At 41.8% G+C, this 24,710-nt stretch overlaps 1 protein-coding gene across 2 annotated transcripts in view; it reads left to right on the top strand.

Annotated features, from left to right (window-relative positions):
• Kcnab1 (potassium voltage-gated channel subfamily A member regulatory beta subunit 1) overlaps positions 1 to 24,710 on the top strand; it is a 352,108-nt gene that overhangs the window by 123,764 nt on the left and 203,634 nt on the right. The window contains exon 1 of one of the 2 annotated variants that reach the window (XM_005344065.3): positions 16,296 to 17,876. The exons of the other annotated variant lie outside the window; for it this stretch is intronic. Within the exon in view, the coding sequence (XP_005344122.1) occupies positions 17,656 to 17,876 (221 nt within the window). The 5' untranslated portion in view covers positions 16,296 to 17,655. Of the gene's footprint in view, positions 1 to 16,295; positions 17,877 to 24,710 lie in introns of those variants that run through there. 2 annotated transcript variants of the gene reach the window in all.

The raw sequence follows: 24,710 nt of genomic DNA on the forward strand, positions 1-24,710 counted from the left end.
AAGAGAAAGTAGGAAGTACACTTGAACACATTGACACAGGAGACCACTTCCTAAATATAACCCCAGTAGCACAGACACTGAGAGAAACAATTAATAAATGGGACCTCCTGAAACTGGAAAGCTTCTGTAAAGCAAAGAACACAGTCAACAATACAAAACGGCAGCCTATAGAATAGGAAAAGATCTTCACTAACCCCACATTAGACAGAGATCTGATTTCCAAAATATACAAAGAACTCAAGAAATTGATCATCAAAAGAAGAAATAATCCAATAAAAAAATGGAGTACAGACCTAAACAAAGAACTCTCAACAGAAGAATCTAAAATGTCTGAAAGACACTATCAACTCTCCTTCTTATCCATGGGCACAAACACCTTTTATATTTCTTTGATTACTGTAGAGGATAGAATAAGGGGATAAAATACATACTATATATGTGAACACACTTTATATATAATAAATCTATAGCATCTATTAGAATGTATATGCTAGCATTTAGTATACAAGACCTAAATTTGTTAAATTTCTATCCAAGTATTTTGTCCTTTTTTTGATGTTGTTATAAATAACAGATTTCTTCATTTTCTTTCTGAGTCACTCCGAGTTAGTATATGGAAAAAATTATGTTGTATATTGATTTCATATTCTGGGAACTTTCTAAAATTGTCCATTAATTTTAGTAATATGTTTTTTGCTTTGGTTTAGGACAGACTTTGCTGTGTTACCTAGGCTGGCCTGAAACTCATTATGCAACTTAGACTGGCCTCAAACAGATGCATGCCTACTACCTGGGTTTCCCAAGACTGTGATTATAGGCAAATACTTGCACATGCAGATAATTCTCATGAGTTTTCATTTTTGTTTTTTTTTTGTAATAGATCTTTCTATATAACTCAGCTAGTTTCAGGTTCATAGTGGTCCCACTGCCTCAGCCTCATGGGTAGTAGGAATATGGACCTGAGCCACCCTGCCTAGCTTTTCTAGCAACTTTTTAACTGCACGTCTTTGGATTTTCTGCCTATAGTCATGGGAGTTTTACATAAAAGGAATTTTTACTTCCTTTCTAGCCTGTTTCCTTAATTTCTAGCTTTCTTGTTGTAGACCTCTACAGTATTAAATAAGGATGGTAAAAGTGTCCTTGTCCCTGTCTTCGAGGGAAAAGCACAAAGCATCCTTTTCTGTTATTCCAAATGATAATAGTTACATGATGTTCACACATGCTTTATCAATTTGTCTTCTCTTTACCAAATGTCTGCCAGGAAGTATAAGAGTGCAAATGGTTAGCTGTGTTCATGGCCAGAGCAATCCTTCCATCATGGCAGGAAGACATGGCAGCAGGAGTTTAAGTAGTAGAAGCTGGCTGATCACACTGCATCTACAGGAAGTGAAAAATCTCAAGACCCACCTCTAATGATCCACTTCCTGCAGAAAGCTCCACCTCTTGGAGATTTCATAACTTTCCCTTACAGTGTCTTCAACTGAAGAGCAAGTATTCAAACACAGGAGCCGATCAGGGACATTTTACATTCTTACCACAGCTCTGCACTCCTGGATCCCATATGCATATGCTTCCCCTTCAGTTTTCTTTATTTCTCAAATATAATCATATCTACATCCCAGTTTCTCCTCCAATTCTCCCTATGACTCCTCAAGCATAACCCCCCCAACTTATTGTCTTTTTTCAAAATATATATAGCCCATAAATTTCAGTTAGAGTTGCTCATATGTGTATGGGTGTGAGCCATTCACCAGAGCATGGAAACCAACCAGGGTCCCCATCTACAAAATAGAATGATTATCTCTCTGCCTCAGAAACTGTTCACTGCCAATAGCTCAGTAAGAGCAGGGCCTGGATAGCAGCTATCCCTCTTAAACTGGAGCTATGCACAGGTTTTTTTTTTCATTAGCACCATTGCTTATCAGCAGCTTACCTTGACAGAGTCTCCTTGTTTCTGACACCTCCAACATCCCTAAGTCTCTATTACAGCTCATGGGTAATGTGACATGGCTTAGAACTCATTTAAGGAGCTGTCTTGACTGCCATGATTGATGTGGTGAGGTCCACTCTGATTGTGGTGGCACCTTCTAATAGTAGCCCAGATAACATGGCTATGTCAGAAGGAAGACCATCTCATGTTGCCTTGCCTGGCTTTCCCACTGGTCTGTGAGTTCACTTGCCATTGCTGCTGCTGATTCCTTTGTTGGCCTCAGACCCAGTGTTTCCAAGCTTTCAAGATGGACTAAGGACCACTGGCTCTCCAGGAATCTTTTGTGATCCGGGAACCAGATTGGAATTACTGGGGTACTGCATCTTATAGGTGAATAGCCAGCTGTTATTGCCTCCCTGGAAGAGTCTGCTGTGGAACTACTATGTGAAGGCATTCAGCCTGCAGAACAAGTAATTACCGAGTTCTCAGATCTCAGGTGGGATTCTGCTACTACATTTTAAGATGACTAACATACAAATTCTAATATATGTTATGGATTTGCTATATTATGTGGATTTATTATATATAGTGTCTATGTGTGCATTTATGTATGTACATTCATCCCGTTGGTTCTGTCCTTCTAGAGGACCCTAACTAAAACAGTTTCCATCACAACACAGACTTTCCCTCCATGACTTCATGCAGGGGCCTTCACTGAACACCTTGCAGGGACACCAACACTTCCACACCCCTAGTTGTCCTCCAAGGTTTTTTGGAGCCCTAGAACAAGACCCCATGACCCCTCAGTGTTGAATCTTTCATGCCTGCAGACCCAGTACCAAATGCTGCTGCTGCCAGTTTCTGCTGCTAGCTTAAGAAGGAGCTTGTCCCTTTAGACCACAGTGGCAGAATCCAGTATGTCTTGGTGGCTGAATCTGAGTCCCTTTCCAAGGTGATTTCTTTGGGAAGTAAAGGATCCCTTCCGTGGAATTCTCTTTTTTTTTTCTTTCTTTCTTTTTTAAATATTTATTTATTTATTTACTGTGTATACAATATTCTGTCTGTGTGCTGAATTCTCGGTTGAGGCTTTCTCCTTTCAAAAAAGGTTTTCGCTTTCACAAGTTGGAGACTTTGGTGGGTGGGGTCTTGCCTTCAGGGCATCTTTTCTCTGGTTCCAGGGGAAACAATGAGGTTTCTCCTTTGCTCTTCCCACGGGTGTTCCCTCTTCTCCATGATCCCGGTACACAGCTTTAACCTTTCTCGCACATCTTTCCACTTCAAACTTTGGATTTAAAAAATTGTTTTGCTCTGTGTGTTGTTCCCTTGCCCTGTAGCTCTGAATAAGAGCAATGGGCTGTAACCATGCTTGAAATGCTAAGCTGTCTCGAAGTTCTCTCCACCAAAAAATTGCCTGGTCCCTGCTTCTAACGCCAGAAATCAGGGAGTGAACAGGAAATGACACCAGGCTATAAACTCTCAAGACCCACCCCCTTTGACCAACTTCCTCTGGTAAAGTTCCTAATGTTTCATATCCTTCCCAAACAGTGCAAATACGTGAGCCTATAGAACACTTTCCATATCAAACCACAACTAACATACTCTTTAGTTTAGGAAAGTTCTCTTTTAGATCTTGTTTGGGAGGTTTTATCATTATTGGCTACTGGATCTCGTTAAATGGGATTTGTGCATCGACTGAATTATTCATGTGAACTGCAGCTCCCCCTCTTTCTAGCTCGCATACCCCAGAGGAGGGTGTTGCCATTGTAGATGTGTGTACTACTGTGCCTGGGTTTTTTATGGGCTCTGGAGAGCCAAACTCAGGGTATCCAACTTGCACATCAAGTGCTTTGTTCGAGGAACCATCTCCCCAGCCTGGTTAAGGAATTTTACTTTGTTTAAGAGTACCTACTGGTTTATATAAGAAATGTACCCTCTAAAAACTTGATCAACACCTACTAGCACAGTTGACTGACAGGTGATTGGCACGGGAGTCTGCCAATGAATTCATCCATTGAGTTCACACTGCACAAGTTATAAGAAGGTAAGACCAGGGTTAAGGATGTGGGGGGTTAAAAGGCAAGCTAAATCTTTGGTTCCTACTGTGCCTTCTTCTCACTCCTGGCTGCCATAAGATAAGGCTTTACCCTCCAATGTCCTACAGACATGATGCTCTGCCTCATTAAAAGACCTAAAACATGCATGGTTCAAGTACACATATGTTTATAGTTAATGTGCCTTGCTGGTACATTGATTTTCTGTTTTTATAAAATGTTCTTTAATATTTCTTGAAGTCTATTTTCATCAATAGTAATGAAAACATTATAGCTCTTTTTTCTTTTTTTATTCTTTTTATTGTGCTATATATTTTTATCCACTCCACTCCCTTCCTCTCCTCTCCCCTTCTACCCTCTCCCATGATCCCCACCCTCCCAATTTACTCAGGAGATCTTGCCTTTTTCTACTTCCTATTTAGATCAATGTATGTTTCTTTTTAGGGTCCTCTTTGTTGTCTAGGTTCTCTGGGATTGTGGATTGTAGGCTGGTTTTTCTTTGCTTTGTGTCTAAAAGCCACTTATGAGTGAGTATATATTATATTTGTCTTTCTGGGTATGAGTTACCTCACACAATATAGTTTTATTCTAGATCCATCCACTTTCCTGCAAATTTCAAAATGTCACTATTATTATTATTATATTATTATTATTTTACAGTGGAGTAGTACTCCATTGTGTACATGTTTTACATTTTCTTTATCAATTCTTCGGCTGAGGGGCATCTAGGTTGTTCCCAGTTTCTTGCTATTACAAATAATGCTGACATGAACGTGGTTGAGCACATGCCTTGTGTTATGAATGAGCTTCCTTTGGGTGTATACCCAAAAGTGGTATTGATGAGTCTTGATGTAAGAAAGCATATTCAACAAAAGATGCTAACATAACTGGATATCAACACATAGAAGAATGCAAATAGATCCATATCCATCACCCTGCACAAAACTCAAGTCCAAATGGATCAAAGACCTCAACATAAAACCAACCACACTGAACATAATAGAAGAGAAAGTGGAAAGTACACTTGAACACATTGTCAACAGGAGATCCCTTCCTAAATATATAATCCCAGTAGCACAGACACTGAGAGAAAGAATTAATAAATGGGACCTCCTGAAACTGCGAAACTTCTGTAAAGCAAAGGACATTATCAATAAGACAAAATGACTGCCTACAAAATGGGAAAAGAGATTAACCAACCCCACATTGGACAGAGGACTGATCTCCAAAATACACAAATAACTCAAAAAAACTTGACATTAAAAGAACAAATAGTTCAATAAAAATTAATGGGGTGCAGACCTAAACAGAGAACTCTCAATAGACAAATCTCAAATGACTGAAAGACACCTAAGGAAATGCTCAACATCTTAGTCATCAGAGAAATGTAATTCAAAACAACTCTGGGATTTCATCTTAAACCTGTAAGAATGGCCAAGATCAAAAACACTGATGACAGCTTATTCTGGAGAGGATAAGGGGAACACTCCTCCACTGCTGCTCGGAGTGCAAACTTGTGCAGTTGTTTGGAAATCAGTATGGCAATTTCTTATTATAGCTCTTTTATGGCTATTTCATGGGATAGCTTTTCACATTATTTTGTTTTCTATTTACTTTTCCTTTTAATCCAAATTATGTTTCTTATGGACATCATATCTCAGTCTTTGCCTGTTCACTTAGACTATTTATATTTAATGTACTTATTGACACAATTTGATTTTTACTTATTATGCTGTTATTTTTTCTTAATCCCTCGTTCTTTCCTGTTACTCTGTTTCTTTTTATCATTGTTTGTGCTATTATTTTATTTGCGAATTATTTTCTTAGTGACTGCTCCATGATTAGAATATAGTTTAACACAATCTATTTCAAATTGAAAGTAAATTCATTATGAAAAATGTAGAATTGTGGTCCCAGTGTTACTTCCTTCCCATCTTTTATATCATATCATCTATACATATATGGATTTAGAAATTGCAACATATTAAAATCATTGGGTTTGTGATGTTTTGAGACTGTGCATCTGAGATTGGGGTAAAATTCTCAGTCATGCTGCCTGTTGTCTGAGTACTAAACTTACAATGGATGCCATTTCACATGACTTTGTGTCCTTTAATATTAAGCCACAATAGTGTGATTCCCTGTAAACCTTGTATTGGATCATTTGCATTAGTATTTCCAGAACTGCGGTTTTACTTTAGAGGTTGACCAGCTTTGACCACAGGGATCACCCTGCTGAGTTGGTCTTCTGAAGACGCCTTTCAAATGATGCAGTGTCTTTTTCTGTTCCATAACTGAGTTCCACTGAGCCCACAACTGAGTCACTCTAGGGCTAGACTAGAGTGTCTAGTAACACAACTCCGTATTTGCCCCTATGGACATGGCGACCTAAACAATGATTAATAAGAAAGGCGTTCATGGAAAAATATAGGTGCTCTGATGAGGACAGGAGGGAAACAATGACAACACCCCAATTTCCTGGGCATCTTATCAGCTACTGCTCTTTCCTTCACTGCCTGCATGTATCTTCCATTTTTCTCCAGTTACCCCAGAGAGAAAGTCTAGCTCCTTGCTTTCTTCCCATGCCTTCTTTACTCTTCTCTTCTCCTCTTTGACCATCTTTTCTACAGACTAACAGCTACATATTAGGTCCTCAAAAGATAGAACTATGTCTTGATGTTTCAAGTCTGTGAACTAGGCTTTATTACTTTAAAAAAAGTTTTTGAAGATGTAATTAAGATTATGATCTTGAGATGAATTTACTGAAGCAAGCTCTTTTCAATGACAAGGGTTCATGATACATGGAAAACACCATGGCAAAGCAGTCACGGAGATTGGAGTGATGTAGTGACAAAGAATGCTGACCACCACCAGATGCTAGAAGAACTTTTAGAGCCATGAGAGATTCTCAACCTCCCTAAGGTTGCAAACCTTTGATACAGTTCTTCAGGCTGTGGTGACCCCCCCCAACCATAACATGATTTTGTTGCTACATCATAACTGTAATTTTGGTAGTTATGAATCATAATGTAAATATATGATACACAAGATAACTGATATGTGACACTTGTGAAAGCATCATTTAACCCCAAAGAATTAAATCAGTATTTGAAGAGCTCTATGCATGCCCATAGTCATGGCAGCGTTATTGGCAAAAGCCAAGATACATAAGCAACGTAAGCGCCTATGAATGGATTAGCAATAAAGAAGCTATAAATACATACCATAGGAATATCAAGTCTAAAATTCTGCTATTTGCAAGAACATTGATAAGACCAGAGGGCTTTATGCTTGCTTAAATAAGCAAGACACAGAAAGACAAATACTACCCGATCTCACTTTCATGTTGGTTAACTGAGTTCAGTTGTTTGTAGTCTGGATAATCTACATCTGGAGGCTTGTTGGTTAAAAAGTAAACTGAATCTACCTAGTGGTGTTTAGCCTACATGTTATGAAGCAAACAAAGTCACCATACTTCCGTAAGGATATGTATGCCCACTGGTTTGCTATTACTCCTAGCATCATTTCTTGTTTTCTGGGCACCACTTTTTGTGTTCCATAATACAAAAGTAATATGTGCTTCCAGCAGGAATTCATATATGAGCAAAATAAAGGAAGCAAAAGTTACCCATAATCCTACCACCCACGGGTAACTACTGGTAACAATTTTTGTTTCTGACAAAATAAGCTCTTGCTATATGTATTATCCAACTGCTTATCAGACTGCCATGCCTAGTGAGCCCTTTCTCCATTCTGCTCCTTGTGAGAAACCATCATAATTCCTTCAGCAGATTGTACCTCATGGCTGACTGGCTCCTGTCAGCCCCCACTGCCTTCCTGCCTCAGGCCACCTACCTACACATGGTTTCCAGCCTTGTTTGCCTAAAATACAGCTTACACTCCCAACCCCACCTGAGGCTCTGATGAACTTTTCTCCGTATTCACGTGACTGTCCCGAGGAAAGTGTCACATGCCTGCTCTGAGGAAAGAGCCCTAGTTTTCTTCCCTTTATTCCAGGCTGTTCTCTACTGTCCGTGGGGTATAGACTTCATTTTGCATTCTGTGTTCTTGAAGTCCTCTTTCCAAAGACACTGCACACCAAGCACAGTGCACGTTCTCCAACAAGATTCTCAATCTCCCCATGGAAGCTGTTCTTCCTCTGGGCTTGCCTCTGTCATTGCCCAGAGCTTTTCTGGTACCAATATGGTTTCTCTAAATCCCTCAGCCCATGTGGGTCTCCCCGTTTCCTCTAAAGAATATCCAGTGGCGTTTGATCTGATGCCCACTAGGCAGCTGGCCATGCATGCCTACATATTCCCAGCTAGGGAGTCTCATAAAGGGAGGCGGAATCTTCCGCCTTTCCTCATCGGCACTCAGAGATTGCCAAGTGAGTAGCAAAGAATAATTGGTGATGATAAATAGCTGTCTTGAGAAAAGATAATATATGAAAAACAGAAAGAAAAGAACAAAGCTGATAGCATGGGGTAATTGATACAAAGAAACCTTGAAGGATTCTCAGCTGTGTCCAACAATAACAGAAACAGTAATAATAACCACAAACCTGTGTGTGAAAATAGAAAAGTCTAAACATAGAAATATTGACCAGGATGATTTTTAAGTCCACTGATTAAATGGCATTCCTCCCTTCTTCCTATATCTGTTTTATCTCATCTCTGTGACTAAGATTTATGTAAATCTAAGAGAATTTATCTACGTATTCTAAAATTTCTTGTTAAAAACTTGGCATAATTCTATGATGGAAAGGGAACTTTAAAATGTTACTTTATGTTGTTTACAAAAGTAGTATGTATGCATTGTGAAATATGCATATGGTTGAACACAAGTGAGAGTAGAACTGTTTTCATAGGATGACATAATTGAGGACTCCTTTAAAAAATATAAACAAACAAATGGTGTGTCAGGTCATTCAACATGAGTTGGGGTATCTGGGTGGGGATTCAGACTAAGCAGGAAATGAGTTTCATAGTGCTGGGTAAGTGATTTGCTTCCTTTTCTTCAATTTGGTGCAGTGTAATTGGTAAATGGAAAATTTATATGTTTAAGGTACATAACTTGATTTGATCAAGATATACAATACCATTGTTATGGCTATGCTAATTATCAAAGCTACCATATCAATCTCTCTTCCTTCCTTCCTTCCTTCCTTCCTTCCTTCCTTCCTTCCTTCCTTCCTTCCTTCCTTCCTTTCTTTGCCTTTTTCTCCTTTAGTTCCTCTGCTTCCTCCTATCAGTAGTAGGGACACATAAAGTCTACTCTTGTCACAGCTTTATGTGCTTGACTGATTTTACTTTACATTCCACACGAAAGTGGGATCGGGTGGTATTCGTCTTTCTGCGGCTTGCTTATTTAGTCAAGCATAAAGACCTCTGGTTTTACCCATGTTTGATGTTCCAAGGCATATGTTTCATAGCTTCTTTGTTAATCCAGTCATGGGAACTTGTGCTGCTGACACACCTTGGCTTTTACCAATAATGCTGCAGTGACTATGGGCATGCACGGAGCTCTTTAAAGTGTTGATTTAATTCTTTGGTTATCAATTTAGCAGTGGACTGGATGACTCACATGTTTTTCAGGTTCTGATTCACTAAGGGACTTGCATACCATTTTTAATAATAGTTATTCCACTTTGAATCCCTACTAATGCGTCTTCCCATATTTCCTGTCTTTTATACTTTAATTAAAACTTTACTGTAAAAAAGTCTCAGATAAAAAGCTTTGCACAGTGAAATTAGCCAGACCTAAAGTTTTTACATCTAAGTGAGCTTTGACACAGTTATAATACCCATTGAGAAGCTATGGAGCTTTACATTGGATTTTAAACTTGGACTTATCCTCATTGGATTTAGTATTTATACTGAATTTCACTATCATGATTTTCTTTGTTGTTGGGTTTTGTTTTGTTTTTTATTTGTTTGTTTGGTTTTGGTTTTTTGAGACATCCAAAGCATGTTCATACATGAAAGGAAGGAAAAGAAAGATTAGGTGGGAAGAAAGAAAGAAAGAAAGAAAGAAAGGAAGGAAGGAAGGAAGAAAGAAAGAAATGATTGAAGGAAGGAAGGAAGAAAGAAAGAAAATGATTGAAGGAAGGAAGAAAGAAAGAAAATGATTGAAGGAAGAAAGAAAGGAAGGAAGGAAGGAAAGGGAAAGAGGGAAGGAAGGAAGGAAAGAAAGAGAAAGTAGGAAAGGAAGGAAGACAGATATAGTAATAGACACATGAGTTAGGAAAGAGGACAGAAAACTAATTGTTTCTCTAGTCTGGTCACAAATATTTTTCCTGTCTTGTTCTGTAGTAGCAATCCTACTAGGTCTGAGGAGAGAGGAAACAACTGTGAACTCAGGGACTTTCATTTGAACTGTGATGAGAGACTAAAGGGGTCACCTGCATTAACCTTGCTCCATCAGCTAAAAGGGGCAGAATTAAATGAAAAATGATCCCATAAAATCTTGCATCTGCTTGGTTTATAAGAATTTTGGTTCAAAGAATGAATTAAATAAAAAGAAAAGGTCAGGAGGCCCTTTGCAAAATATATATTACTATTATGAGATAGAAAGATGTGTATTTTCTTTCTTGCTCTAGAAAGAACAAAAAAGAAAGAAAGTGACTTTGTCTCAGTAACTTTTTGGAGGTTGAATGTTTTTCAGCCTCATCTTGTAAAGATGGTTTTCTGTGGGAGGCTCTTTGGGAACTCTATTCACTGTAGGTTTGAAAATATGTAACACACATCATATGCTCAAGACATTTATTATTTATGTATATAAGTGTTACCTGGGGATCAAACCTAGAGCCAAACACATGCTGGCAAATCCTCTACCTCCAATGTTAACTATGAATGCTCACGAAACCACCTCCCAGCAACACTTAGTTTTCAGCTGTTTGAAATGATTAACAATAGCCTGTTTTTTCTTTCCTCTGGACTAAGTGGATGGGTGTGGAAGCTTTTGCCAAAATGCCTAGAAAATAAAAGCAACTCAACATCTTTTCCTCCCCTTCCCCTGTCTCTCTCCTTCTGCAGTCGATCAGTTATAAATTGTTGTTAGATAAAGGTTTATGGAATACAGTCTTAAAAATGATACTTCATCAATTCTCTGTGGTAGTTTTTTTTTCCTGGAAATTGTTAAATGACTTGTTGCTGGCTGAGCTCTTAGGATGCTGTGGTCACTGTTGCTCATAGATTAAAATATGAACGTTAAGAGTTTGTGTCAGCATCTGGGGGAGATACAGAAGTTGGGCATGCTTTTAAACAGCATTGCTTCTGAAATATAAATATGATAGGAGAAAAGTGTGGGTACTCACAGCTCAGAACTTTAGATCAGAACTTTGAAGTCTAAATGTGAATACATTTTAGAATTGTGTTCTAAATAATTTATTTCCTTTATACTTTCATCTTAAGTTTATAAAATGGTGATTTTTGTAGCGAGGGAGTCTATGACTTAAAACATTTTAATTTGTGAAAGTTAACCATATGCATTATGGCATAATTAATTAATCACTTTGTAGTGCATGAAATAGCAATGTGCCATTTAGCTGATTTTATCATGGATTGCTTATATATAATAACTCTATCTTTGAAATCAATTTTTCTGTGAGTTAACCTCTCAAGAAGATCTTTTAACGAAAACCACAGCTCATGTTTCTAGTTGTCAGAGGCTAATATAAGGCAATGTTAGAAATCATGGCAATGGAGAACAATTTGAAAGTAAAATAACATTCGTAAAAGCAGGCAGAATAGCAGTCAGTTTTCTTTCATTTGTTTCCCCAAAAAGCACAAGAAATTGCCTACTATGAAGCTGCAGAACAAAATCAGCTGCATTGTGAATTTGCCATTTCACTATAACTGCTTCTGTGTATTACTGGTGCACCATGTTTCCAGTGTGAACATTGATGAAAAATATTAGAATGTGTGGTTCATCTATTTTAGAATATTCTGGATTAAGGAAATGGTTGGTCAGTGGCCATGGACATAGTTTAAGTGTTAACTGCCTCTTGGAAATAGCACAGTAACAGAACACTTATCTCTCACACTCAAGCCTTGGGTTTACTTCCCAGGACTAAAGTATGTCCATCCTTTGGTTCATGGCGCTTTGTTTCTAGAATAGAGTCTGGTGTGTGAAATGGGTTTGTCCTCTGCATGTCCTGCTGGGTGCTTTGGTAAGTCTGTTATTCTAGTCAAAGGTTAGACACCTAGAAGTCACATGTTCAGTCTCAATTTTATTTACCATTGTAAAGGCTGTGTCTGTACACATGGGACCACGACGGTTTCCAATGGCAGGTTAAAATTGTGAGGATGTAATAACTCTCTAACCGGGTTTTAATAGTCTTGATAAATGACATAGCTCTACTGCTCACAAATGAGGCACAGGAAGCAGCTTGCCATCTGTACAGATTCATGTTTAAAATTCTTCTGATATTAGCAGATTCTTTTCTGTGTTGGATAACTCCAATTTTGCCTGGCTGCGTGACCAAATGTTTCCTGGCTCCTGCTGGCTGTGCTTTCCAGTGGAATAGAAACCATAAGTTCTGAGTGGAACCAGTGAAAAATATTTGGTTCTGACTTCGCCGGGAAGAAATTGAATAAACCAATTTTTTTTTCTGGGTAATTGGGAAATTTTTACAGCAGTAGGACAAGAATAAACATTCACGAGATACTTTTCATAAAATATTGAGATTTAGATCTTCTAAATTGAATTTATTTCTAGTACTCACAATGGCAATAGGGTTTCTTTTTAAACTGTATTCATAAGAGGATGTATGTGAAGTCCTTCTGATAAGCCACACTCTCATATCACTGGGTCTCCATGAGGAAACCAAGGTTCCAAGAATGCTAGTACCCTGTTCAGTAGCACAGAAAAGGAAGGAGGCAGAGAAAGACTAAGCACCAGGCTTAACTGCATCTTATATATCCCTGTTGTCAAGTTTCCAGGGTTCCCAGGAACACCGAGATGACCACAAAGACCAAAGCTCTTGGATGCACACTTCACATCCTGTTGCCTGGTCTTAAATAGCCAAGACCCAATATGGCTGATGCTGATGCCAAAACTCTGCTGCAAGGTAACCAATAGGAGTCAGTCGTGGCCAAGCTGAAGAGTTTGATAATTTAGCCCGTGGCAACCTCTAGAAATGTAGCCATGGCATCGAACACAATCACAAGAGGTCTTTGAAATAAAGATGCCTGCCCCACCCCCGTGCTTCCGGTGACAGAAGGAAGTAAAAGAGAGTCGCAGGTGACCCCTAAGTTACAGTGAGAGGTCCGGACTGTGCTTTGTCTACTGGTGTGGTGCTCTCTGCTGCTTCAGGATGTCTCTGAGGGTGCTGACTCGTGCCTCAGGGAACATGAGCAAGCAAAGGAAAATAGGTAAGCTAAGGAGACTGCTAAACACAAAGGAAATGACCCAGTCAAGACACACCGTTGAGCATGAACGTGGGAAAGGATGGGGACCCGGAGATGGGTGAGAGGAGGGTGTTTGGAGGTGACTGTTAGCAGACTGTCACACACACATAGGATGAAACTTACTATTATTATAATTAGTGTACGCTAGTAAAAGCAGCCACCAGCAAACATAAAGAACCCTGTTTGACTTTATGAAGAGGAACAAAGGGTTTCACTTGGAGCCTTGCTTCAGAGCACATTTCATCAGCCTTCCTAGAGAACAGATCTGAAGATTGTTGTCTATCTTTAGGTTTTTATGACAGACTCTTGCTGTGTTGCCCAGGCTGAGCTGGAACTCACTATCTTCCAATAAAACACTAATAATGGCAGCTTGGGCTGTGTGGAGAATATGTAAGGACATTTGTTGTGACTAGTAATGACTCTTAGGAGCTCGTACTTTAGTAAGTTCCAATAGTTTCTTATGGACAACATTACAGATATAAATTATATTTCTGCCTGTATTAATTCAGCCTGTCATATACAAGTACCACAAGTTGAGTAGCTGCACCAGAAAAAGTTTATTTTCTCTCAGTTCTGCAGAATGTAAGGCTGAGATCAAAGTGACAGCAAGCTTGGCCTCTTCTGAGGGCTTTGCCCTGAGCTCGGAGATGATCCTCTGTTCTGTGTCTTGTGTCTGACCCTAGTCCTTATTATAGGGACATGTGTCATATTGGGCTAGTGGTCACCTTTACAGCCTCATTATAATTCAGGTACATCATTAAAGATGGTCTCCAAATACAGTCACATTCTGATGCACTGGGGAGAGGCCAGGGTTTCAACACATGAAGTTTGGGATGAGAAGACCCAGCCCATAACTATATCTATACTTGTATCTGTATCTGTATACATCTATGTAGGTGTATCTAGATGCAGGCTTATGTGTCTCTACAGCCTGAAATGCTCATAGTGAGCATTCTTCTAAATCCTGTTGGGTGGCAGCAAGAGGACACACATCCCAAGTCTCATTTTCCCAGCTTCATTAGCGCGTGGCCTGTTAGCAAACTTATTAGGAACAGGCTCTCTCCAGCCAACTGTTATCTAATTTCCAGGCTCCTGAGACCGACTGCTCCATTAATGCCGGGAAGAGCGAGGATGTCTGGGGAGACTGTGGGGCTGCTGGTTGCCTGTCAGAATGCCCGCGTGGTGTCAGAGATGAAAGGCACTGTGAACTGCGAGAACGAGGCTCACACTGTGAGCATCCTCTGGCCTCGGGTCTTTGATTCTCTATGTGGTGTGTCGCAAAGGCTGGGACACTGAACTACACACAAGAGGAGCAGAAGGGAACGTGGGACACCTTTTCAGTACACAGGCTATCCTTCAGAGTGAATGGTCAGGACTTTACCAGAAAATGGCAGCTCCCCATCTCCCTGCATTCCTCTCTCCCTCCTATTTATTTCTTCAGCTCCTCTCAGTTATTTATAGAGTGAGGGCTTGTTGAAGACCACGCTCTCAGTGCAGTCCTGTGGGGGCCAGAGGTGACTCATGCATATTCTGCCTTCTATGTCTTATTCAGATAACCTCTTTCCTGTTCTGGGCTAGCCTGTGCTTTCTGGCCTTCCTCTGCTAGCTCTTCGACAAGGCTGAGTGCCACATTGATTAATATAGCCAGGCCTCTCTTTGCTTCAAAGTTCCCAGTCATTGCTGTAAAACTGTCAGCATTCTCAGCTGAACTCCTGCCTACATCACACACCCCCTCCCTCACAGCCAGGGGCTGAGTTGAAGGCCAGGTTCCAGACCCTTCCAGCCTGGTGGTTATCAGCTCACTCAATTGGTCCCAAGCTGCTTTGTTGGTGGTTCTTTTTTTCCATGTGCTAAAAGCTGTTCCTTTTGATTCCTCCCACTTCTTCCTCTTCTCATTTTTGACTGCTTTTCTGATTCACGTTGATCATCTCCGATGAGCTGGCTCAGTGTGCAAAAATAAAGGTTTCTCTGATCTGCTTCCCCTCTGCCCACTGTTTATTCCAAAGAATCCATATATGCGTCTCCACCCCAGTATTCCTGCCTGGCATAAAGGAGTGCAAAGAAGAGGTTCCCTTTCAACCCTTCCACCCTCACTCATGCTAAAATTTCTTCCCATTCATCAACACATTTGTTTTCCAAAGAAAAGAGCAAAAGGGGGAAAAAAACACATGGAGGGTCAAGGATGCAACTCCATAATGTGGTTTTAATCTCATCCTCAGGTTCAAAGATCTTGAGACTGATTTCTTGAATGGATCTCAATGCAAGCCTAGAATCTCCATGAAAATTTCATTCAATTGGATAGATGTGTTCAGACCAACTGTTTTATTTATATTTTAGTCAACACAGACAGAGTGTGTATCATCCCTGAACATGCCAGTCCAGGGGTGACTGCTTCCCCCCACTCCTGCCAATCAAATCAGACCCATTGCCCCATGGGACTGTCATTCCTCTAGGAAGGCTTCCTGAGTCTCCCATGTGCCTCTGGAACCCCCAGACATTGACATATTTGTGTCCCAGCAGCAGAATCAAATACCAGTAGGGACTCCATTGAGGAGGGGGCAATGGATCAATATAATGTTCTCCAGGCTCCAGAAATCTGTCCCCGCTTCACTCTGGTGGGCTCAGCTTGGCTATCAGACTTGGGGACATGTAGAAGGAGACTTCCAACATAGTCTCTGAAGACACAGTGTTTTGTCCTTTCCACCCAATTGCCTGTTCCTCCACGAAGGAGACAGGGCTTCCTACTTTCCCTTCTGTATTGATCTCTGTCGCAAATCCAGAGATGCTCCTCCCAAATAGTGTTTGCTGTTTCTCCTTGCTTGGCAGTGAGGTCTGTTAGGACTCACATTCAGAAAAAAAAAAAAATGCTTTTGGAGAAAAAAAAAACATTCTCACATACTTCAAATGGAGAGATAAATTATCAATCAACTGATACTTTGGTCTGAGCACATTTCTTGGATGGAACAGACAGATAAGATTCATTTAGGCTCAGCTCACAGGGCTTCTTGCTGCCCATCCCTGTGGCCAGAGCAGTATCTATGGCTCCCTTTACCCTCCGGACCTGGGCAGTGATATTGATCTGCTTCTCCCCCATTGCACCCACCGCCAGTCAGCCCCTCCAGTGTGGAGAACTCATCGCTCCCTGTGGCATCCCAGAAGTCCCTACTCTGGTTTTCTACATAGATTTGCAGTAAGTTAGCAGACCTGACTCCACATAGACTGCCCCGTGGCTTTTCAGGAAACTTTGAACTTATCTGCATAAGAAATAGCATGCAGAGGAGATGTGAGCCCTTACAAGGCTATGAGCAGAATTCCAAGCTGTAATCCAGCAAGCCAGGCAGTATTCACGTGTTAATCACTGGCGTGCCACTCTGAGGAGCACCCCGCTCAGCTCAGCTTTCTCCAGTTCCTACTCTTGTGCTGCAGCAAGATTTGGTGGCATCTAGGCAGAGCCCCCTGAAGGAGCAGCCCTCCCAGTCCTGTTCTGGTAAGGAGTGGTCACAGTGATCTTTCCTTCCCATTGCACACAACGGCAAGGCGCTTCTTAAAGGGACCTTCCAGCTCCTCCATGCCGTCGCCAACCCGAGTAAGTGCAGGCTCAGGAGCCCCAGCTTTCCCCTGAGGATGAGTGGGGAGGGGTCTTGAGACGCCTCCACCTCCGCATCCTTCAAAATCCGGAAGGAGGCAGCTGACTGGCAGAGTGGATGGAGACCACTGGTCCGCGGAGCCCGGTTCGCTGTTAGCTGCTTCTTGGGATGCTCCTCTCCAGTTGAGCCTCCTGCCTATGATCCAGAGGGTGCTGGCGGCTCATCTTGCGGTATGCCTGCGTTGCTTTGAGCCAGCGCCCAGAAGCCAGCCCTCCGCATCCAGGCACCTCGGACTGGCTCCAGGCAGGGTTGTGTGCAGTCACCATGAATGCTCAGCTCTAGGCTTCTGCACCAGCCTCCTGACCACATGGATCTGGCTGTTTAATCAGCCGAGCTCACAGCCTGGGAAGATTGGGGAGGCTGATCCGCGCTCCAGCTGCCGAGACAACTTCCAGCTTGGCTGTTTACTTCTTTGGGTCCCCGGGACTCTGTCCTGAACCTCAGCCTCTCCTGAGACTCTGTGGGCTCTGAAGTCAGCTGCGGGGACTCCTCTGAAGGCATCCAGGAAGGGGGGCAAGAGGGATTAAAAGACAGCAGAAGTCCCCCAACTGCTCACCCTCTGCCGACCGCCTGTGCTGTGGGGTTCTGAGAGGACCTTGCGCTGGTCCTGGGAAGCAATGCAAGTCTCTATAGCCTGCACAGAGCACAATTTGAAGAGTCGAAATGGTGAGGACCGACTTCTGAGCAAGCAGAACTCCACCGCCCCCAATGTGGTGAACGCAGCCAGGGCCAAATTCCGCACTGTCGCTATCATCGCTCGCAGCCTGGGGACCTTCACCCCTCAGCATCATATTTCTCTCAAAGAGTCCACCGCAAAGCAGACTGGCATGAAATATAGGTAGGAAGGAGAGGTCCTCCGCCGGGGGGTTTCCATGGGCTTTGCAGGCGCAGTCAGGCGGTCCTTCAGTTTTGAAGTGACTTAACTCAGTGCTGTTTGGCTTAATTTAGAATTCTCAGGTGTTTGCTTTGAAATTAGACTTTAGGGGGAGGGGTGAAAAAAAAAAACCCAAGCTGGTTGGAAGCCTGTGCTCGAATTTTAAGATGTGGCCCATTTTGTGTATTCTAAGTGTTATTGAACACCTTAGGACCTAAATGAATTCCATGCAGTAAAGACACGGGAGCCGGAAACTCTCTTCTGCTAGGAGAGTTTGTCAGGAGCAGAAGTGTGTGTCCGGCTTGATGCGCAGACAGTAGATTCTGTGCTCATCCTATCAGAGCAGTTCCCATCCCACACTACACCCTTACCTTTGAGAGACCAAGGGAACATGCTAAGCACAGCTTTTAAGGAAGGTTCATGGCAGAAACACAATGGTACATTAGAGTGAGCACTGCTATATTTAAACCGAAATCACTGCCTGAGATGAACGTTGTGAAATACGGAGGGTCAGTTTTTCAAGGCTCGTAGATGTCTTGTGTTTCTCTTTCCTGTAGCATAAGGAATTCACTGTTTTCGTAGATAGAAAACTTGCTGTAGTAGGAACAGCTCATCATTCTGGGAGGGGTTTCCTGCCGCCTCACTGTGTGTGTTTTGCGCAGCCCTCGGGACGTCAGTTCTGCAATACTGCTGCACTTCTAGCTTCTAAATGTCTGAACCTACAAAGGAGAGAAGCTCCTGACACATCCTCCAAGTCCTTGGCTACTCTCCTTTGCAGGGGACACTGTTCATTGTTTACTTTTATCTCTCTCTCATTTGCGAGAGACCAGATTAGTGGATAAGGTGAACTCCGTACAATTAAGATACTGCATATTGAAGACTGTGTTTTCTATGTGAAGTAAGCATTTTTAACTTCTCTATAAAAGTTGCCCCTGGTGAAAGTTTATCTGCAGAGTTAAGGGAAACCTTCCATGGCAAAAGTAAATCTTGTTCTTCTGATGTTTTCAAGCCAATGAGAAAGAAAACCCCAGAATGGGGATGGGAGAAAGTCCCCCATAATTGAAGTTCTTAGCTACAACTGTAGGGTGAGGACAAGCCACCATATAAGCCACCTGACTGTGGTCCTTTCCTCTCAAGGGTCGGTGCCATGAACCCTCTGTTTTCCCTTGCATTTCTAGTGGGCATGGGACCCCACAATGACCCCAGTCACTCCCGCTCTGGCTTTTTCAGCACAGCTGCGGAGGCACACATGCAGCCTTAGTCTTGTGCACAGTAAGTGCTGCTGAGCCCACAGCTAAGCTGATGCCACCAGAGAAGAGTCCAGGAACAAGGCACCCCAGGTTGAGGTGGCCCCAGTTGTGATCTGCGGCATTTGGCAGAACAATAAGTGGTTTCCTGTAAGGCACAAATTACAAAGTCACGCCCCTACTGTGTGGCCACCGGAAGCTGTGTGTTGTGTCGCAGGTGTTTGTCATGGCATGGTTCTGTCTACCGGGCTTTTGAAGTGGGGAGCTCTCCAGTAAGGTCTTCCTAGGAACACAGTTGAACTCAGGTTGGACTGTAACTGTCTCCCCCTCCCCCCCCACAAGCTCAATGTGGGCAGCGCTCCTAGGGATGCCTTTCCTTGCTTGCGGCTGAGCACAGCCCTTCACTGGCTATCATCTGGGTCCTTCAGCCCTCTTGAGTCTGTGGTAACTAAATAAAATGCCTCTTTTCCGGTCCTCTTCCCATGCAGTGCCTCTCCACCTACGGCAGGTGGTTTGTGTGTGTGTGAATCAGACTCAGAGTGACATTTATGAGAAAGATTATGAGAGAATGTCATATGCATGCCAAGCTTTCACAGGGTATGGAGGAGTAGGGCAATTACTATCTCCCCAAAATAGTGAGAGTATTTTTGTTGCCTGAATTGTGGTTTTTGTTTCATCGTTTCATGTGAGTACATGGGGTGGTTGTTAGGAAGAAATTGTAATGATTTTGGGTTAAAGGGAAGATAGCTGGCTTGTCTGGACAGTCACTGGTGAACCAGGACCCTAAATTAGTGATTGGTTGTGATCAGAATGACATTTTAACTCTTGAAGATGGTTTCCACGTTAGAGCTTTGAGGACTGGCCACCAATCCTGGGGCGGGGGAAGGAAGGAATCCAAGAAGGTTGAGCATAGTTTTCTTCAGAAATTTTGTACAGTGAATATGCATTCAGGTAGCCAGTAATAATTTATTGCACACCTACTCTTCACGTGCACGGAGTACTTAAATGCAGAAGCCGAACAAGACTTAGGAACTAGCTTCAAGCTGGGAAAAGGCACCCCTAAAAGGAAACCAGCAAGTAGATATTCGGATTTTCTGTTGTGACACGCTCTTGTAGGGCTACACACTAGGGTGCTATTCCTGTCTCTTTGGGGGCTGTGAGTTCCGCTTGCATTCTATGTTGAGTGATTTCATCTTGGGGCATGAACTGACCAAATCTCCCACTCACTCTGCAGTCCCATGCTTTTAGGTTCAGCCTTGCTGTAAGGCCCTGGTGCTCCCTGGCAATTTAGGACCTGTTTATGACCTTGAGGAATAAGTTGGCTCCTTTCCGCTTCTATGATGATCGTGACTCTTAAGTCTCAATTCTTAAGCCTAGGAAAAATAAGCATAGGTCAAGAGCTTATATAAACTAGGAGCTTAGCAACAATTAATGTGTTTGTACAAGTCTTCTAAATTTTGCAGTGTAATTAGATTCTCACCACCACTGTGTAAGAATCTTCTATCAAACCGGATATTCTTTTCAAGGCTTAATATGAACAAAATAACCTACGAGAACATGCTGCTGTTCCAACGTTACTGTTAGCGGAAGAACAAGACTGTTCCTAATGCTTATTCTGGGGCTGTCTGTATCTAAGACTGTTTTGTGTTTGGTAATCACGAAAGTTACTCTTAGTTTTCCATGCTTTTACTCTGTGTTCAGCACTGCCTGGTAGCTTGGTGGGAACTCTCCAGGCATAGATGATGGATCTCCGGGTGGTAGACGTTCCTACGTACACGCACCTTTCATCCCCCAGAGCTCATCTGTCAGAAGTTAAACCAGATTTACTTGCTGACTTTTTTTTCTGTTTGTTTGGGGGGTGTTCTGTTTTAAGGGAATGTTTTAGAATGCTCCAGGTGCCAATGTTTGACATGGTTTGGAGCTTTTTTGATTATATAACACAGCGTATTTGTGTTTATTAAACCCCTCTTCCTATTCTGAAGTTATTGTTTTAGTTTGACAATTTAAATATTGATAACCTTAATTTTATTAAGAAAAATGTATTTGAACCATGGCGATATGACCTTGTGCTGTGTAATTACATAAAATGTGCTTTGCAGTTAGTACACACCTGGAGACAGGCTTTACAGTATTTTAAAGTTTTATCTGCAAAAAGAACATTACAAACCTGAGAAATAAGATTTAAATCCCTTTTAAAACTTCAAATTTTCCTATTCTTAGCTAGCTGCATTTGACCATTAAACTTTTTATAAATAATCATAGATGTGTAGGATTTTTTTTAACTCTATAGACAATTTCGATGACCTATTACATTTCCAGTGACAACATAATGATACCATGGTTTCAAACCTTGAAAACTGTCTTATAAAAAGAGAATTGATTCCGATTTCACCGGTCAGGCATGTGTTCATTTGGATGTCTATGCGGGTTCACCACAGTGAGGAGTTGGAGTGTTTCCCCAGTCCCAAGGCCTCCTGGTACCGTTCCTGTACAGCTATAACTATCTGTTCTCCAGACCCTAGTGCTCAGAAGTCAACAGTCTTTGACAGATCTGTAATTTCATTCTTTTATGTATATTGTATAAATGGAAACATACAAAATGCTATCTTTTAGAAATGGTCTTTTCTTCCTTCAGAGAATTTTTTTTCAGAGAAGTGGGGAGAGAGAATTTTGTGGCCACAAAGGGGATCAGACTTGCAACAGCACGGAAACGTAGAGGAAGACATCAAGACGTGGGGTGGGCATCAGTATTGAGGGATCCACAAGGCTTTGTGAGCCATGTAAGGCTATGGTTCAGTTAGGTAACCAATACCCTGGCAGCTGTTCTTCCACTATTGAAGAATTTAGTTCTGAAATAGGAGAATATGTGTTGAATTTTATAGCCCTCTTAGCAAAATCAAAACTGCACCGAAAAGACACAGATCCTATCCCGGATGTGGCCCTCCTCAGTAGCATCTTTAAGGCACACATTGCATCCATGGCCCCGTGCCTCCTGCATCTCTAAAGCACACATTGTATCCATGGTCCTGTGTCTTCTGCATCTTTAAAGCACACATTGTATCCATGGCCTCGTACTTCCTGAATCTTTAAAGCACACATTGCATCCATCTCCCTGTACCTCCCACAAATAGTGGGTGGATTTGAAATCAAAGCAATTCAAAGAGGAGATCAATCTTATCAACTGATTACATAAAAGGCACTCATGTGTGTGTGTGTGTGTGTGTGTGTATGCGTGTGTGTGTTCATGTGGGGAAAGTGGGAGGAAAGGGTGGGTTGAAAAAATGTGAGCAGAGCCAGACCTGTGGTTATGTTTCAGATGGAAATACTTTTAGTATTTAGTATTAAATTTTAGATTTTAGTCCTGAGAAGGGAATAGCCTGGTTATTTGAAATGTCAAATTTTTAATTAGAGAGAATTTGCTGACTGCCATCATGATTTTCACTGATGCCCATGGGTGTGGGCTTTCTTCTCTGCCTCAAAGCCAAATGGTGAGTGAGAATGGAGAGGTGGAGGAACCTTCCTAAAAAGTAGCTGCTGAGTCAGTCTCGTGGAGTTTATTCCACCTCTGCAAGGCAGCAGTCAGAAGTCTGGCATCCATGGGATGGTGAGAAGGTGGTGGGAGGGATGGGGGACCGCAGGATGTTGTCAGGGAAATGTTGTCCCAGTTCCATGGCTCTGGAAGTGTGGGGGTGGGCATAAGGACTATGTATATTTGTGTGCTGCTGCCCAGGCCTGAATGCACATCTGTTTTCAGTGGTTGATCCACAGGTTCCAGAACCATCTCATTTCCTTGCTGTAGTCTTCTAATTGGGTGCTCCACCTGGAGCCTTTAATCCCCAGTTCACTCAATGAGTGTCGTCATGTTAGAGAAACTCTTCTGTTTATCATTTCTGCCAACCTTTCAATTTAAGGTAATTGGATAAATGTTCTGAGAAGAGAAAAGGATCCCATCAGATTCAAAAGGAAAATCAAACCCTCAGGTTTCACTTTGATTTTTCAAGCTCACTTGATCAAACTAGCCATCTTTTTCTGGTAGATTAATAAGTGGGTAGTATGGGATTTGGGCAAGAAAAATTGATCAAAATTGAGGAATCTTGGCTTCATCGAGTATGTCTTGAAGCTACTGTTAGGCAAGGATAATACCGTTATGAGGATAATAGAATTCATAAACATTGGCTCACAGGTGTCCATTAAGAACAATGGCAATGGGTCTCTGATCCTACTGCACATAATGGCTTTGTGGGAGCCTAGGCAGCTTGGATGCTCACCTTACTAGAAATGGATGGAGGTGGGGGTTCCTTGGACTTCCCACAGGGCAGGGAACCCGGTGGTCTGCTCTTCAGGCTGATGAGAGAGGGGGACTTGATTGGGGGAGGGGGAGGGAAATGGGAGGCGGTGGCGGGGAAGGGACAGAGATTTTTAATAAATAAATAAATTTTAAAAAAAACTTGGCAAACTCTCCTTGGCTGGTAGGGAATATGCAAAAGAACTTAAAGGGAGTGGGGTAAGCTGGTCAAAGGCAATATTAATAAGGGAACTTGTCCCAGTCACCACATGGAAAATCCACCAGCGTTGCATCTCGAGGCTTCAAACACAGGTGACGAATGACAGTCTGGGCTGCTGGAGATTTCAAAACGCAGGGTCTGAGATAACAAAAGTCACCTTTTCATCCCCATTGTTCAACCAAAATAAACTTGAGTTTAAATTTGAAAGCGAAAAAAAATAAAAAAAAAAGAATTTCAAAGCTGTCTGATCTACATGGGAAGTAGAAAAAGACAAGATCTCCTGAGTAAATTGGGAGCATGGGAATCACAAGAGAGGGAAGAAGGAAAGGGAGCAGAGAAAAACATATAGCTCAAAAAACAATAAAAAATAATTTCAAAGCTGAATCAACAAGATGTTAATTAAGGCAAGCCTCATAACCAAGTTCACCCAGGACCCACAGTAGAGGGAGGGAACTGGGTCTTGGAAATATGCTCTCTCACCTCCTCATGTTTATAAATAATTTTTTAAAGACTTCAGAGTCATTAAGACAAATACTAATTAGACACGATAAATTATTTCATATGCGAGGCTATCATGTTTCCTGCTTAAGAAATACTTTTGTCAATGATTTCCACACTCCAGAACTAGAAAATAGAGCGCTGAGGCCAGTTTATGGTGAAGGTGAAAACACTCCTGATAATTTCAACACTGAGAGCTATTATTTTAGGATGACCATCAAGTGATTGATTAGTCAGGCAGGCATTGCTAAGGGTGCCTCAGATACCAACTTGAGGAGTGACATTGCTTTATACAGAACACCATGTCCACAGTCAGAGTTACCCAGGCAGTCAAGGGGAGGACACTCAAGACTGAGCTCAAGCCTCCTGGCTCCCAGAACAGGGTCCTTGATGTTCCATTAGCTTTGATTTTGCAGCTTCTGGGTCTTGACCTGTTTTTTATTTTTATTTTTTTACTCTTCTAAAATAAAGTTTTATTGTCAATTATCAGTAAATGTTTGGCTTTGTTCTCCCAAGATCTGATCATTTGCTTGTTACTCTTTTTTTTT

Source organism: Microtus ochrogaster, chromosome 1 (genome assembly GCF_000317375.1).
Source record: "Microtus ochrogaster isolate Prairie Vole_2 chromosome 1, MicOch1.0, whole genome shotgun sequence".
NCBI classification, from domain to species: domain Eukaryota; kingdom Metazoa; phylum Chordata; class Mammalia; order Rodentia; family Cricetidae; genus Microtus; species Microtus ochrogaster.